We start from the raw sequence: 14,018 nt of genomic DNA, 5'->3' as shown, positions 1-14,018 counted from the left end.
TAATCCAAATATAATTCGCCCATTTTTTATGATTTACTATTTTTAAAATTTGTATTTTAAAATATTTAAAAAAAATTTTTTGAAAAAAAATTTTATTGTAACCTATAAAATATTTAACGTCGTCTTAAAATAGAAATATTTCTAGGCACACCTGCAAAAAATTAGGTTTTTTTTTTTATTCAAAATTTTCCAAGATATACATGAATTTACATATTGGAGCGTTTTGAAATTTGATAACTTTTTCTTGAGTGATAAAAACATGATTACACAAGTTAAATGTGGTTCACGCACTTTGTGAAAATTATTTGAAAGTATATACGATGACTTTCTTTCGGCTCGTCTACAATGAAAAAAAGAAAAGGAAATTAGGTTGCTACAAATTAAGAAGTTTGCCAAGTAAATTCATTTTGGTGCAAACTGAAAAAAATAGGCAAAGATAAATTGTTGCATTTGTCCATAAATTTCACAATGAATTTTACAAAATTTGATATTTGGCCATAATTTGAGTCATAGAATCGAAATATGGAAAAAAATTGGTATGTCATTTCAGGAAAAGTGCTATTTTGTGTCAAAATACCTATGCTAGAATGATGCTATATATAAATCTAATATATAGCCTAAGACGCGCTTTTGAGACTTGAAAAATGCATGCAATTTGAATTTTCTCAATTGGCCCAGTGGAGCAGAAGATATATGTTTTTTAGATGATATATGATAGACTTTTTTTTTTAAAGTCTAAATTGCTAATTTGCTTTGAATCACTATAAACGGCGAATCCCTTTTCAAACTGTTGCCACCAAATTTTAGAGTCCTGCATTATATTTGAAGAAATTAAATAAAGAAAAATCTGCATAAATGTATGTATATTTCTCGCATTGTGATAAAACAACGGTATATAGAGCCATCGAATTTTGAATGAGGTAATCCTCTTACGAATATGGGCATGTGGAAGACCAAATTTGAAATTTGGAATTTGTTTTATTACCGATTTCATATTTTGTAAAACTTTAACGAATTTCTGAGTAACAAGCTCAACAGATTAAAAGTGAGCAATGGCAACACTCGATGAGGGGGGGGGGACCTTTTTATCTTCAGCGCATGGAACTGTGTATAAGAATTTCCGATACAAAATGATAGGCTCATTTTAAAATTATTCTGCAACATTGCTATTGAACTGAAATAATTTGGACATAATTTAAAATCTGAAACTATTCAGATTTTTTTTTTTTTTTTTCATATTGTACATACGTGGGTACAGATGTCACAAAAAAAGTACCTTCTGAATCCACTTTAACTCCATTATACAAACCTTTTTGGAAAAAATAGTCCTTTATTCTGTTCGTACGAATAGATGTCATGCAAAAAAATTGTTCAGATGGCATTAAAGCGGATAAAATGTGTATATTTATTGAAATATGATACTCAAAAGTTTTCATGATTGCAATACTTCCTTTACTTCATACAAGGTAGTAATAAAAAACATCTGCAAAATCCTCCTGTTATTTTTTTTCACCATTCTTATCTCCATGTACACGGCAATCTATTTTCATGTGGAAAAACATCAGATAATTACACAAACCTGGCATCGCACATCACCCATCTACTGAATGCATCACATCATTGTTTTCTTTAGTGATTTTGCAGCAAAATATTATATTCTTGAAGAAAATTTACTATGATTTCTTCCATTGCTGATAAATTCAATAAGTGCATATTTTTAAATTGAATTTAAGACAAAAAATATCAATATTTTTGTATAAAAGCCATTGGAACATGGAATACAAAGATAGGTATTATGTTGCGTATCTGAAAGATTGTTATGGATGTGGTTGCCTGAAGAATGGTTATAAGCTCATTTGCCACAGCTTGACACATTCTGAAACTTTTGCGATTTCTGCTTAGGTGGTTGCGATTATACCTAAGCAGCGATCTGATTTAGGTGAAAGAACATTTTAGGATTTATTAAAGCAGTTTCAGTGAAATAAAACAGTTGAAAATCATTACTGCGAAATGATTATTATTAAAAAAAGTAGAAATCTTCTGAATTTTTTGACATTTTATTAAAATACTTTATAGGCCTTTTTTAATAAGTAATATATATAAATATCTTGTGGAAACTAATGTTATTAGTACAAATAAATACTACAGAAAAGTAACTTATTTTACAGTAATTAAATGCTATAAGGTATTTCTCCTGCCTTCTTAGCGTGCTTTTGTGGTGTAATGGTTTGCATGCTGGGTGCGTATTCCAGAGGTCCGTGGTTCGATTCCCGGCGAAGGCGTTTCTCATTTTTCATCTTTCCTGCTTTCAAAAAATACCGAATGTCTCTGCAGTGACGCCGGAACTGAATGGATGGTGGGTGATGATTCTCCACACCCAGGATTTGGCGATTGGTTCCCCTAAAACCCAACCACCCTTTAAAAGGGGGAGTATATAAGGTATTTCTCCCACCTTCTTAGCGTGCCTTCGTGGTGTAACGGTCTGCATGTTGGGCGAGTATTCCAGAGGTCCGTTACTGAAGATTTTTTTTAAACTCATTTTCAGGTTCTCTCTATATTACAATTCATATAACGTTTCCTCAATCTTGTCACAAAATGACTGGAAGGTGAATTAATTTATGCATTTACATTAGACTACAAAGTTTCAATCTGTAAAATGGTTACATGTCCTGTTAAGTAAAATGTCAGTATAGTAGTGTTCTTTCCTCTAAGACCTTTTCTTTAATGCAGATTCATTGTAAGAACAGGAACTCCAGGTAATTAAAAAAAAAACCCTTCTGTATACATTTGATTTCTTTTAGTCATTGAACCAGTTAGAATTGCCATTATTGTTTGCATTATCTTGCCGGTGTGGATAATCATTAATGTCATCTGAATTGATAAAATAATTGTAAAAAATTTTATAGCATCTTGTATTCTTTGGTAGCATAAACTCAGCTCTAGAAAGACTGTAGAGGAATTATCCTCAGGTCTTCAACAGTAGGCGGACAAAATCAGAAGAAGGGTGTAAGTAGCTCCTTTATTCTATCACAATAATTCACAGTCGACCCCATTTGGGTTTACATTAGCCAACACGTCTGGTTTAACTTAAACAAGTAATGTTGAACTTAAATGTAATTACTCTAGCCTAATGGCTCACAGGGTTAAGTAAACAGGCATGAAGTTTCTAGCTCATAGAAGCCAGGTGTACAAGCCTAGTGGCTAGAAACACTCAACGCCATAGAATCAAATTGCTATGAAGTCACCGTAACAATGTAGCCTCAAGCAGGCAGAACACGCTCTAAAATCAACTTGCAAAACCTTCGCTTAAGTAGCACTTCTTTCTCCATTAATCTGAATAAACATGCGTTGTCAAATTTACATTCTGCCATGGAAAGCGTGGGTGAAAAGGAGCGTGAAAGGAAAGTAATTTTAACTAAAAATTAACTGTTAATCAAAATAAATAAATAAATCCTCACAAAGTCTTAAACTACTTTAAATGCATAAACATATAGTAGTTTATTGTGAAATAATTATGGCATTTAAGCGTATTTTTACACAAATATTAACATATTTTTACGCAAATATTAACATATTTTTACAAATTCTGATTTATATTTATTACTGAGGTACTTATGCAATATGGTACCAATAAGTATTTGAACACCCATGCAGATGCTGATATCTGCGTTTCTGATATATGTCACGCCCTTCACCTTGAAATATCATGTAGGAAACAACATTGGCATGAGTCACATGCAAGATACACGAAATACAGAGTTTATTTGATTTCTAGAAAGGTGTAATCGTCGAGTATCATAGAAATGACCGATCCTTAAGGAGCATATCTATAAGCTAAATTACCCAAAATCTATAGTGGCCTGTATAATTCAGAAGTGGAAGGTGAGCGGTGAGTGTCGAAATGTGCCTCGAGTCGGCAGACCCATGAAACTGGTAGAGATAGAGAACGATGTGATGAGATAGGAACTTGGAAGAACTACATCCAACCAATGTTCTGTATACTCCAGGAGTTACAACAGACGTGTTGTTTCAATGAATACCATCCATAAAGATGACATCTGCTTGGTTTTCATGGTCGTACTGCCATCCATAAACCTGCCATCCATAAATCGCAAAGGTCAACCGCCCTGCTCGGTGCAAAGCACGTCAACAGTTGACCATGGTTGGTGGAAACAGGTTCTTTGGGGTGAAGAATCAAGATTTACCCTGTACCGTTCAGATGGCAGAGTCTGGTCTGTCTGCCTGCAGAATGCCTCCTGCCTGAATTCAATGTGTCCAGAGTCAAGTTCAGTGGAGGTGAGATTATGGTCTGGGAGTGTTTCTTCTGGTATGAACTGGGACCGTTGGTCCCAATTCATGGTAAGCTCAATGCAGACACCCTGCTACACTATTTGGGATGGCAGTGTGCTTCCTAAGTTGTGACAGTTTTATGAATTGTACTCATGTTACTTTTAGGATAATAATGTGAGTTGTCTTGTTGTGAGGTTCACCATAGACTGGTACGGTGACAATAAGGTTAACCGAATGACTGGCCAAACCAAAGCTCATACCTGATTCCTATCAAGAACCTCCGTAATGAGTTGGATTGCTATAACTGCCGCTCATGAATATTGTTGCTGATGAAGAAGTTATGTTTTTGTAATCATTGACTATACCAGTGAACAGGCAGGTCTGCCATATAACTAAAAAAATAAATTATTCTTGAAGGCTTATATTTGAAATTTTTATTCTTTATTATATGTATCTACTAAAAGTGAATAAATATACAGCATGCATAAGAATGTTATCTATCAATAGTGTACCATTTCGGTAAGCATTTAAATTGTTCTATTTTTAACTCAATTTAATTTATCAGTAATATATTTTATTTTACACATTTCAGTGATAAAATTTATTTATGCTTTCTAAAACGTGTGTCTATCAAAAAGTAGTGTATTTGCTTCAAATGCAGCATAAATAAAACTATACTTTAAAAATATAAATTATAAACATCTTTATTATGAATTGAATCTTTACTCTTTTTATTTGCTTATTCGTGTGTAATTTGTGAAATTCTTGTCCCACCCCCTCCTTTTTTTAGGTCTTTTGAAAGAGAAAGTAATAAAGGATTTTCCAAACTCAGATATTCAGTTTCATCATGAGAAACGTCTCTTAATAAATGCTGTAAATTACTTTGAATTTCTTAAAATCTTAAAAGTAAGTCAATGAAAAATATTTTCATATAATTAAAATGAAGGAATACTATTTATGTTAACTAAAATTTTCAGACGTATAAATGCTAGTGTATATGAATTAAAACTGAAAACTTTTGTTTAAAACTATTAAATATAAGAATTAGTTTCGTAAAACATTAAATTTTAATGAAAACACATGTATAGTGCTGGTAATTTTTATAAAGCAAACCAAGATTCAAACTAGGGTTTGTCAACAACAACAACCAAAAAAAAAAAAAATCCTTTTTTTTTTTTTTTAGTAGTTCAGTTTTTTTAACAGATGGTAAGTGTACTGCATTTTCAAATATTTATCATGGTAAATTTCAAGAAGTGAAAATTATGGAATTGTATATTGAGAATTTTAATTCAGTATTTTAATCTGAAATTTTGAAAATAAAATTCTGTTTGTTTTTAATTTTTTTTTTCTGTAATCATCAAAATGGTAATTATTGATTCGAAAATTAATTCAACTTTTGAAGGAGTGGGTTCTGTAACGAATCTTCCACATATTGGCCGACCTTGCTGAGCACAATACATATACACTATCCTTGTATGGTGGTAGACACTCGACGCTGTGCATGGGAGTTTGTAAAAAACAAACGCACATGTAAAAAACAAACGCACAATCCGAGCATACTCCTAAAAACCATTGCACTGCGTCTTTTAGTTTAATCCCAATGATCCCCTCATACAATTTGTTTTGCATAGTTGAATGCATCTTTTCAGTTGATCACTAGATTTTTTATTTTTCTGTTGTTTTGTATATGTTTTCGTGCATATTTTCTTTTTGTCCTTTTAAAAATGATTAAAAAATTTTAGCACTAAAATGAATGAAGAACATACTAAGCACAAGAAAGTTGTTTTAACATTCAAACAAAAACTTACATTAATTGAAATATTTTTATATGGCGAATCAACTATAAAGTTTGCCGAAGAATATGGAACTGACACGTAAGCTGTTTGTTATATTATTAAAAAAATCTGATGTGTACACCACATGACTTCCTTGTATGGCCTGTTAAAATTATACAATTTTTTTCCCTTGCTGCATTTCATTTAAAATTATTTCCTCGAATTTCATTAGAGATATTTCTTATTCAATTAATTCAGTTCTCACTTTGCAGCAAGGCAAAAATACATAAAAAATCTAAATATCTTCATTAAAAATTGTACAATACAGAAAAACATAAAACGCCAAATGCAGTTAAAAAAATAATTTTTACAATTAAAATTAGAGTTTCTATGCACAAAGAAGCAATTCAGCCAGCGGGCAAGAAGACGGATTTTTCACTGTGAGACACTGTTTTCCGAGTTCTTTGTCCATATCATACTTCAGAGGGGCAGAATTTCCTTATACTTAAGGTTAACAAAAACAGTTCTCTAGAAATGCTGTAAATGAGTGAGGGTTTTTTTCTCCAGTGCCAGCTGATACGAAGTGGAAATGCAATTTCTGTGTTCTATCTTTTAAAGGTTTTCACATTCAAAATCTTCCCTTTGAGGCAGACACATTATTTTCACACAGAGTTATAAAAACGTTCATGAAATGCTTCTAAGCATTAACAGACATTAATAGTCTTTTTGTGTTCTTAACTTGTTACATGATGAAAAGCCAAGCAAAAAGATTTAAGGCTGAGTAGAAGGAATCAATTTTAAAACAATTTCAATGTTCTTGGTAATTGAGCAAGAGAAAAGCTACATTTAAACTGAGAATTTCCCAAAGAGCATTGTGCAGTTCGCTTAAAAGAGGAATCATAATTAATGAAGAATCAATAATAATAATAAAAGCAAATGTCTCAAGGAAGTGGGGGAAAAAAAAAAAAAAAACAGAAATTCAAGAGACGTTAAAATTGCTTCTAGAATGGTTTCTTCTAGAATTCTCTGGATACTTGGGCTGCTAAATGAATGCAGCTACATGAAATTTTATAACACAGACAAAGCAGGACTACATTGCAGTACTTTTTAGAATACACATTAATATTTAAAAGTGAAATAGCAGTTGGTTTATGAAATTGAAGGAATAAGTTACTGTGTTATTAATGCACAATATGACCCCCAACAATTAAGAAGACAGTGCTTGTTATTGATAAAAGCAGAAAACCACAATGTTTGAAAGGAGTCAAGGATTTACTTCTAACTTTACAATAAAGAACAAGAACGCATGGAAGACAAATAGTATTTTTATTGAATGTCTTTTTAATAGGGACAGCAAAATGAAAAAGGGGGAAAAATAGCTTTACCAATTAGATAACAGTGCAGCACACTTAACTCTGATCTCTTTCTGAAAAGCATTAGAGTCTATTCCTATAAATACAACTTCTAACATTTAACCTTTAATTTAAGGATATTATAAAAGCTTTCAAATCTCATTACTGAAGCTTATTCAGTAAATGAAATTAAATTTTGTGAATATGCAAGAACTTCGAAGGGGATAAGTAAGTTGATATCTCTGCTAGAGGCCATGCATATTATACTCAATGCAAGGGGTTAATCTCTAAAAATGAGTCTAAACTGGTTTCGAAAATGTGTTTTTTATGCAGAAGAAGCTTCAGGCATCAATAAGGGAATTTATGAGATCATTTTTAGGATATGTTGTGTGAGTTTATAACAGTATCAAGATGACACATATAAAAACTGACAATGAAAATGTTAAAAGAACTGCAGAAACTGACAGCAAAAGTGATACAGAAAAAAGTGATAATGTGCCACCACCAATAAAATTAAAAATCACAATTATGTCTGCGTGTGCGAATGTAAAATCTTTCTGCAGCATAAAAACACATAAGATGTCAGTGCAGACACTGTAGTGGCAGCCACATACTGGAGAATCGGTGAGTGGTATTATTTCTAAATTCAAGCTACCGCAAAAAAGAAAAATAAAGGCATTGTAAACAATACTCAGTACATGAGTGCAAATAAATTTAATCAGTAAAAATTTTTTTACCTCACCATCGTCCTTGCAAATAATTTCCAATTGCATCAGCACACACTAATTGTTAACACAAACACAGTGCGTACACATTAAATATTAAATTCTAAGCAGTTTTTAAAAACTTATCATGAACAATTTTCAACATACACGTAGTACCAGTACTTTTTTTCCTTTTTTCACGTATTAGTTATCATCCCTTTCTTTTCTCACATCTTCCTCATTTTCTTCACATCATCTTTCTCGTTTTTCTCATTCACGTTATCTTTCCAAAGGAGATCAACTGTTCCATCCAAAACATTTGATATATCAGTTACTTTAAAACTTTTCACAATCACATTGTCGGATATGCTTTTCCACGCACACACTTCCGAGATGAATGCCATTCTTAGACGTCCAGCTTCCATGGTCCCCCCCCCCATCCCGTCTATAGCTCCGTTTGAATGCCATTTTAAATGGCTTGTTTATACAAAATCAAGTGGCTGAATGGAAGTTAAAATCACAGCAAGATCTATTCTTGAGGTTTCAAGATTTTGTTTCATTGCGTCTGTGAGATGCCCTTTGAAGCTGTTCAACACGAGAAGAGAAGATAGCTGAAACAGAGCTCCAGGTCATTTATACCACACATTCTATAGCCAGTCCTGAACAAAAGCGTCATCCAATCACCTCTTTTCTTGAACTCGTACCACAATTCTTGTTGGCAGTTTTTTTTTCGGCATTGTTTTTCGCTTAAAGACCATGTACGGTAGAAGTTTTTTTGCTATCCGCAGTAACTGCTAACGTAACAGTTGCTCTTTGTTTTTCATATCGCGTATTGGTACATATCTTGCAACCCGTTCATTTACTGTGTAATTGTCTGGAGCATCAATATAAATTGGTTTCTGATCAGCATTCACAATTTGTGAAGCTTAATAATGATTCGCTTTGCTCTTCGCGATAGTGAAGCGATGAAAGAATATCAAATTATCTTCATACTGGACATTTTTCGACATATTGCCGCATGCTGGCGAAACGAAAATCCATTTCGTTTCATCATTCACTAAAACCAGCCTCATTCGCCTTGAACTGGGATGTAGGAATGTCTTCTTCTTGTTCTGCAGCAAGCGCTCTTATTTGGCACATTTCCCGTGTTACTGCGTACTCTTGAGCAAGCTCAAAAGCAGATCCTGAACACACACAACTGCTTTTTTTTTACTAAGTTCGGAAACTTACATTTTGAACCACGAAACGCACGTCTTGTTTTGTTCGTTGCCGCCAGTTGATCATGCTGTTTGCACCAATTGCACACACACTTTTTGTCCACCTTATATATTCTTGCTGCCACTCTTTTCCCATTTTCCTGCATAAATTCTATGAATTTCAGTTTAAAAGCTACTGTATTTTCCCATTTCAAGCACGCTATATGCTAACTACTACGAATTCCAAACGATACTATGAATTAAAAGAGCTTGAAATATGCGAATGCTCCAAGGTGGAAGGAGGAGAAAGTAATTTCATTACAAAACAGTATTTTCTGGAAGCCAATGTGGTGAAACCCTGTTTGGGCTGCCTTCATTTATTATCGCTTCTCTGAGTGAATTGTTGGCGCCGACGTTATGACTGAATAACTGCTGCACCAGAATGCAAGGAAAGTCTCTGCTTTCCATCCTGGCGCCAACCAAAGCCAAAACAAATGGATATTTTTTCTTTAAAGTTGTTTATTGACTAATATTACTGAAGGGGAAAAGGTGGTGTTAAAAAAAAATATATTTTAAAGTAGGAAATTCTGTAGTTTTTGGGGTGTGGATCATTTTTATTTACATAAATTTTGTCTGTAAAGTTGGGGTGTGGACATTACATGAGCGCAGACATTATACGAACGTATACAGTATTATAAATAATTCTTATTTAAAGCATTTCATAAATGTGGCCTAGAATCCCAAATAATCATACTAGAAAAATTAATATTTTTTATTTATACCTATAAATTACTTCTAAACCAGATTTTTTTTTTTTTCTTTTAAATTTTGCTTCTAAAAATAATGTTAGGTTATGATTTTGCATTAAATCAAAAACAATACTCCCTTGAAAAAAATTCCACAACTTATAGGACTGCATTACATAGGACTACTGCATGTTTAATTGACATAATTCAATATTGTCAAAAAGTACTTTTTCAGTATCTCCTCTTATATTTATATAATGTAGTTAATTAGATTATTATACATATCATAATTAAGTTTTTGTTGATGTTGTGGTCAAATGCAAATATCTGATAAAATACATAAATATAATTTAAATTACATTCATACTGTATCAAATATGTTCATTGCTGATGCTGAAAGTTGCTAGCTGAGAGAAAAAAATGAATTATTATTATTATTATTATTATTATTATTATTATTATTTGTATTTTAGAAAGATATTGAAGAAATAGCTATACAGACTTACAAGCTTGATTATACCTTCGCTATACAAATTAAAGAACTGAATAGTAGGTTAAAAACTGGTCCATTCACTACAGCTGACAAAGTATATGTAAGTATGTATAATTTTTTGTTCTATTATTTATGAACTTAGTCTAGATAAAAACTTCACATTAAAATATATATAGCTTCTGTAGTTTTTCTTATAAGATTTCTAAGTAAGTTGCCCTACTCATGTATGCAAGATGTTTTCTGCAGTATTCTCTTTTTATAAGACTTTTAGAAATACTGCTTGGTATGTAATTAAATATTCTTTTTGAATAAAATACATTTTAGGTGTAAAAATGATCACATCTATAACTTAAAACCTACTATATATACAGTTAGGGTTTAATTTTGCACAAAATCATCAAGGTGAAAATTAATTTTGAATAACTAAAAAAAAAAAGATGTCTTAAATAAGAGGCATAATAAAATAAAATGCAAATGTGGGTTTAAATGTTCCTTAAAAATTTATGAAAATTAATTTTGAATAACTAAAAAAAAAAGATGTCTTAAATAAGAGACATAATAAAATAAAATGCAAATGTGGGTTTAAATGTTCCTTAACTGAAATATTAAATAACACTTCATATACAGTTTGAAAAAAAAAATCATATTTTTTGCTTCAGACTGTGAAAAGTTCTAGATGTAATTCAGAAATATAACTAAATTAAAAAAAAAAAAAAAAAAAAAAAAAAAAAAAAAAAAAAAAAAAAAGAATTCTTGATGCATAGAGATGTTAAAACAACAGTACTATTATTAAAAGAAAAACAAATAACATGTCATCTTCTTTTTAGCCATCTTATAAAAATCTGGCTGAAACATGGAAAAGCATACAGCTAGAAGGTCATTTGCTAGATTTTCACATCAGCTTATTTCAAGAACTGAAAAAATTTTCAGAGGTAAATAAACTGATACTTTTTTTTTAAAACTGTGTTTCAGCTAATTGGAAAGTATTTAACTGTGAGCAAATATTTCAATGTTGTTACGCATAAAGGTATTTGTTGTATCTCCAAAAAAAGATCCTTGGACTCAATCTATAATGTTAATTCATTTTAAATATAAAATTATGCGGGAATCTGTTTTCTCCTACGTAGAACTTCTGCAATAAGTGATATAAAAATTATTTTACTAACACTCTCTTATTATGTTTTATTTCTGTTGCTATTTTTAGTTAAAAAAACGGTTTTTAATTCTTTTCCTATGAAAACTTTAATTGTCAATATTTTAATTTGTATGAGGTGTCAAAAAAAGATAGAATACTCATGTTACTCATGTGCATCCTTAACAATATACTTGTCCCCAATAAAAGCTAAATTTCTGCATAACTTCTTCTGAGTTTATAGCCAAATAAAAAATGAGGAATGGTATGGGTTCTTAATAAATATACTCGTATTTTTGTAACAAGAAAATAACATGATTTAATCTTTTATTCTTTCAAGACCAAATGTTGTTGTTTACAAACTAATAAAAACTGGCCTAAATTGTGTTCATTTGTACTGGGTGTAAGATATTATACAAAATGTAATTTTAATGGCTCTTATAAAGTAATTTGTACATAAAATGTAATTAAATGGCTGTCATAAAATAATATCATTAACTTAGTATCATAGAACTATTAATTGTAACTGTGAGATTGCTAATTTATATTTATTATGAATATTTGAAAATTTAATCTTTATTATTAAATTTATTAATTCTGGTGAATTTTATTAATAGCTTGCTAAATTGAATGAAGTTAGTACAATATCAGAAGTACCTCTGTCTGATAACAATGACCATACAGAATATGAAGAAATTATCATCATACATCCAGATGACGTTAAAAACTTTGAACAAATTACTTTAGAATATCAAGTAAGAGTAATTTTTCTACTCGTATCTAACAGCATTATTATGCATAACATACCTCAAATGTTTTAGCATTCTTTTTTTTTTTGAAAATATGAATATTCGCTTATATATTAATGCTAAAATAATGTAATCTAACACTTTTCTTCACTGAAATGTTGAAGTAAACTGAGACTGAATAGGTAAACTCCAAAATCAGCCATTTCCAATTTTTTAAATGTTTTTTGTTTTTTCATTATAAAACTGTATTTGTATATAACAACAGTCAGCTTTGAAAGTCTTCTAAAGATTACCTTTTCAGTATGTATATTCTTTCATGGATTATGCAAGTTAAAATCTGCATTTTGCTAAAATATTTTCCTGAAAATGTATAAACTACCAAAAATCGAAACATAAAGATCTTAACAATAGTATATAAAAATGCCAACATATCCCAAATATTCATTTTATAGTCCATGAGAAAAATGGCAGTTTTTTTAAATATTTTTTATGAAAGAAGAAAATATGTCAATATCTGTTATCCGAGGTCTGTTTATAAACATTTAGCATTTTCTTTTCTTGTACAAAGTAAAAGAGGTACTGTAATCGCGACAAATTTCCGGTGTCATATTTCAAGGGAGTTTTGATCCAACTGAATGATTTTTTTTCCGTGACCTCTCTCTGTATGTACAGAATAAAGGACTCTTTTTTCCAAAACGAATTATAAAATGGATTTAAAAGGGTTTTTCTCGTGACATCTGTATGTACACTGCACCTCCCCCCCAAAAAAAAGAACAGTCCGATATCTCCCGTTCTACTGAGCCGATTGACAAAATTCAAATTGCGTTTTTCATGTCTCGAAAGCGCGACTTAGGATATATATTAGATTTATATACAGCATTATTCTAACATAGGTATTTTGACACAAAATCGGACTTTTTCTGAAATAACATACTATTTTTTTCCATATTTCGATTCTACGATTCAAATTACGCCTGGATGTTAAACTTTGTAAAATTGGGTGCGAAATTTACGGAGAAATTCAAAAATTTATCTTGGCGCAATTTTTTTCAGTTTGAGCCAAGAATAATTCACTTGGCGAACTTTTTAATATATGGCAACCTATTTTCCTTTCCCTCCCATTATGGCAGAGCGGAGAAAAAGACACCTCGTTCCTACCTTGCATGAGCGTCAAAAGCGGGAAAAAGTCACATCATTCCTACTTTCAAATAATTTACGGAGAAATTCAAAAATTTATCTCGGCACAATTTTTTTTCAGTTTGAGCCAAGAATAATTCACTTGGCGAAATTTTTAATATATGGCAACCTATTTTCCTTTCCCTCCCATTATGGCAGAGCGGAGAAAAAGACACCTCGTTCCTACCTTGCATGAGCGTCAAGAGCGGGAAAAAGTCACATCATTCCTACTTTCAAATAATTTTAACAAAGTGTCTACACCACATTTGATGTTTTATCGCTTTCAACAAATGTGCCAAATTTCAAAATGCGCCAATATATAAATTCACGTATATCTTCGAAAATTTTGAATAAAACACTGTAATTTTTTGCAGGTATGCTTAGAAATACATCTACTTTAAGATG

General features: G+C 31.2%; 1 protein-coding gene across 8 annotated transcripts in view; it reads left to right on the top strand.

The window, feature by feature from the left end:
- Positions 1-14,018, top strand: part of LOC118188061 (cilia- and flagella-associated protein 206) — a 77,524-nt gene that overhangs the window by 27,024 nt on the left and 36,482 nt on the right. For all 8 annotated transcript variants that reach the window (XM_085813976.1, XM_085813978.1, XM_085813975.1 and 5 more), the window contains 4 exons: positions 5,081-5,196; positions 10,537-10,656; positions 11,384-11,488; positions 12,306-12,443. In XM_085813976.1, coding sequence (XP_085670102.1) covers positions 5,081-5,196; positions 10,537-10,656; positions 11,384-11,488; positions 12,306-12,443 — 479 coding nt within the window. The remainder of the gene's footprint in view (positions 1-5,080; positions 5,197-10,536; positions 10,657-11,383; positions 11,489-12,305; positions 12,444-14,018) is intronic.

The sequence above is a fragment of the Stegodyphus dumicola genome, chromosome 3 (genome assembly GCF_044657685.1).
Source record: "Stegodyphus dumicola isolate Sdum_Otavi_A_Nest chromosome 3, ASM4465768v1".
Lineage (NCBI taxonomy): Eukaryota > Metazoa > Arthropoda > Arachnida > Araneae > Eresidae > Stegodyphus > Stegodyphus dumicola.
Note: the sequence above shows the minus strand (reverse complement) of the source record. Positions and strands in the feature narration are given on the sequence as shown.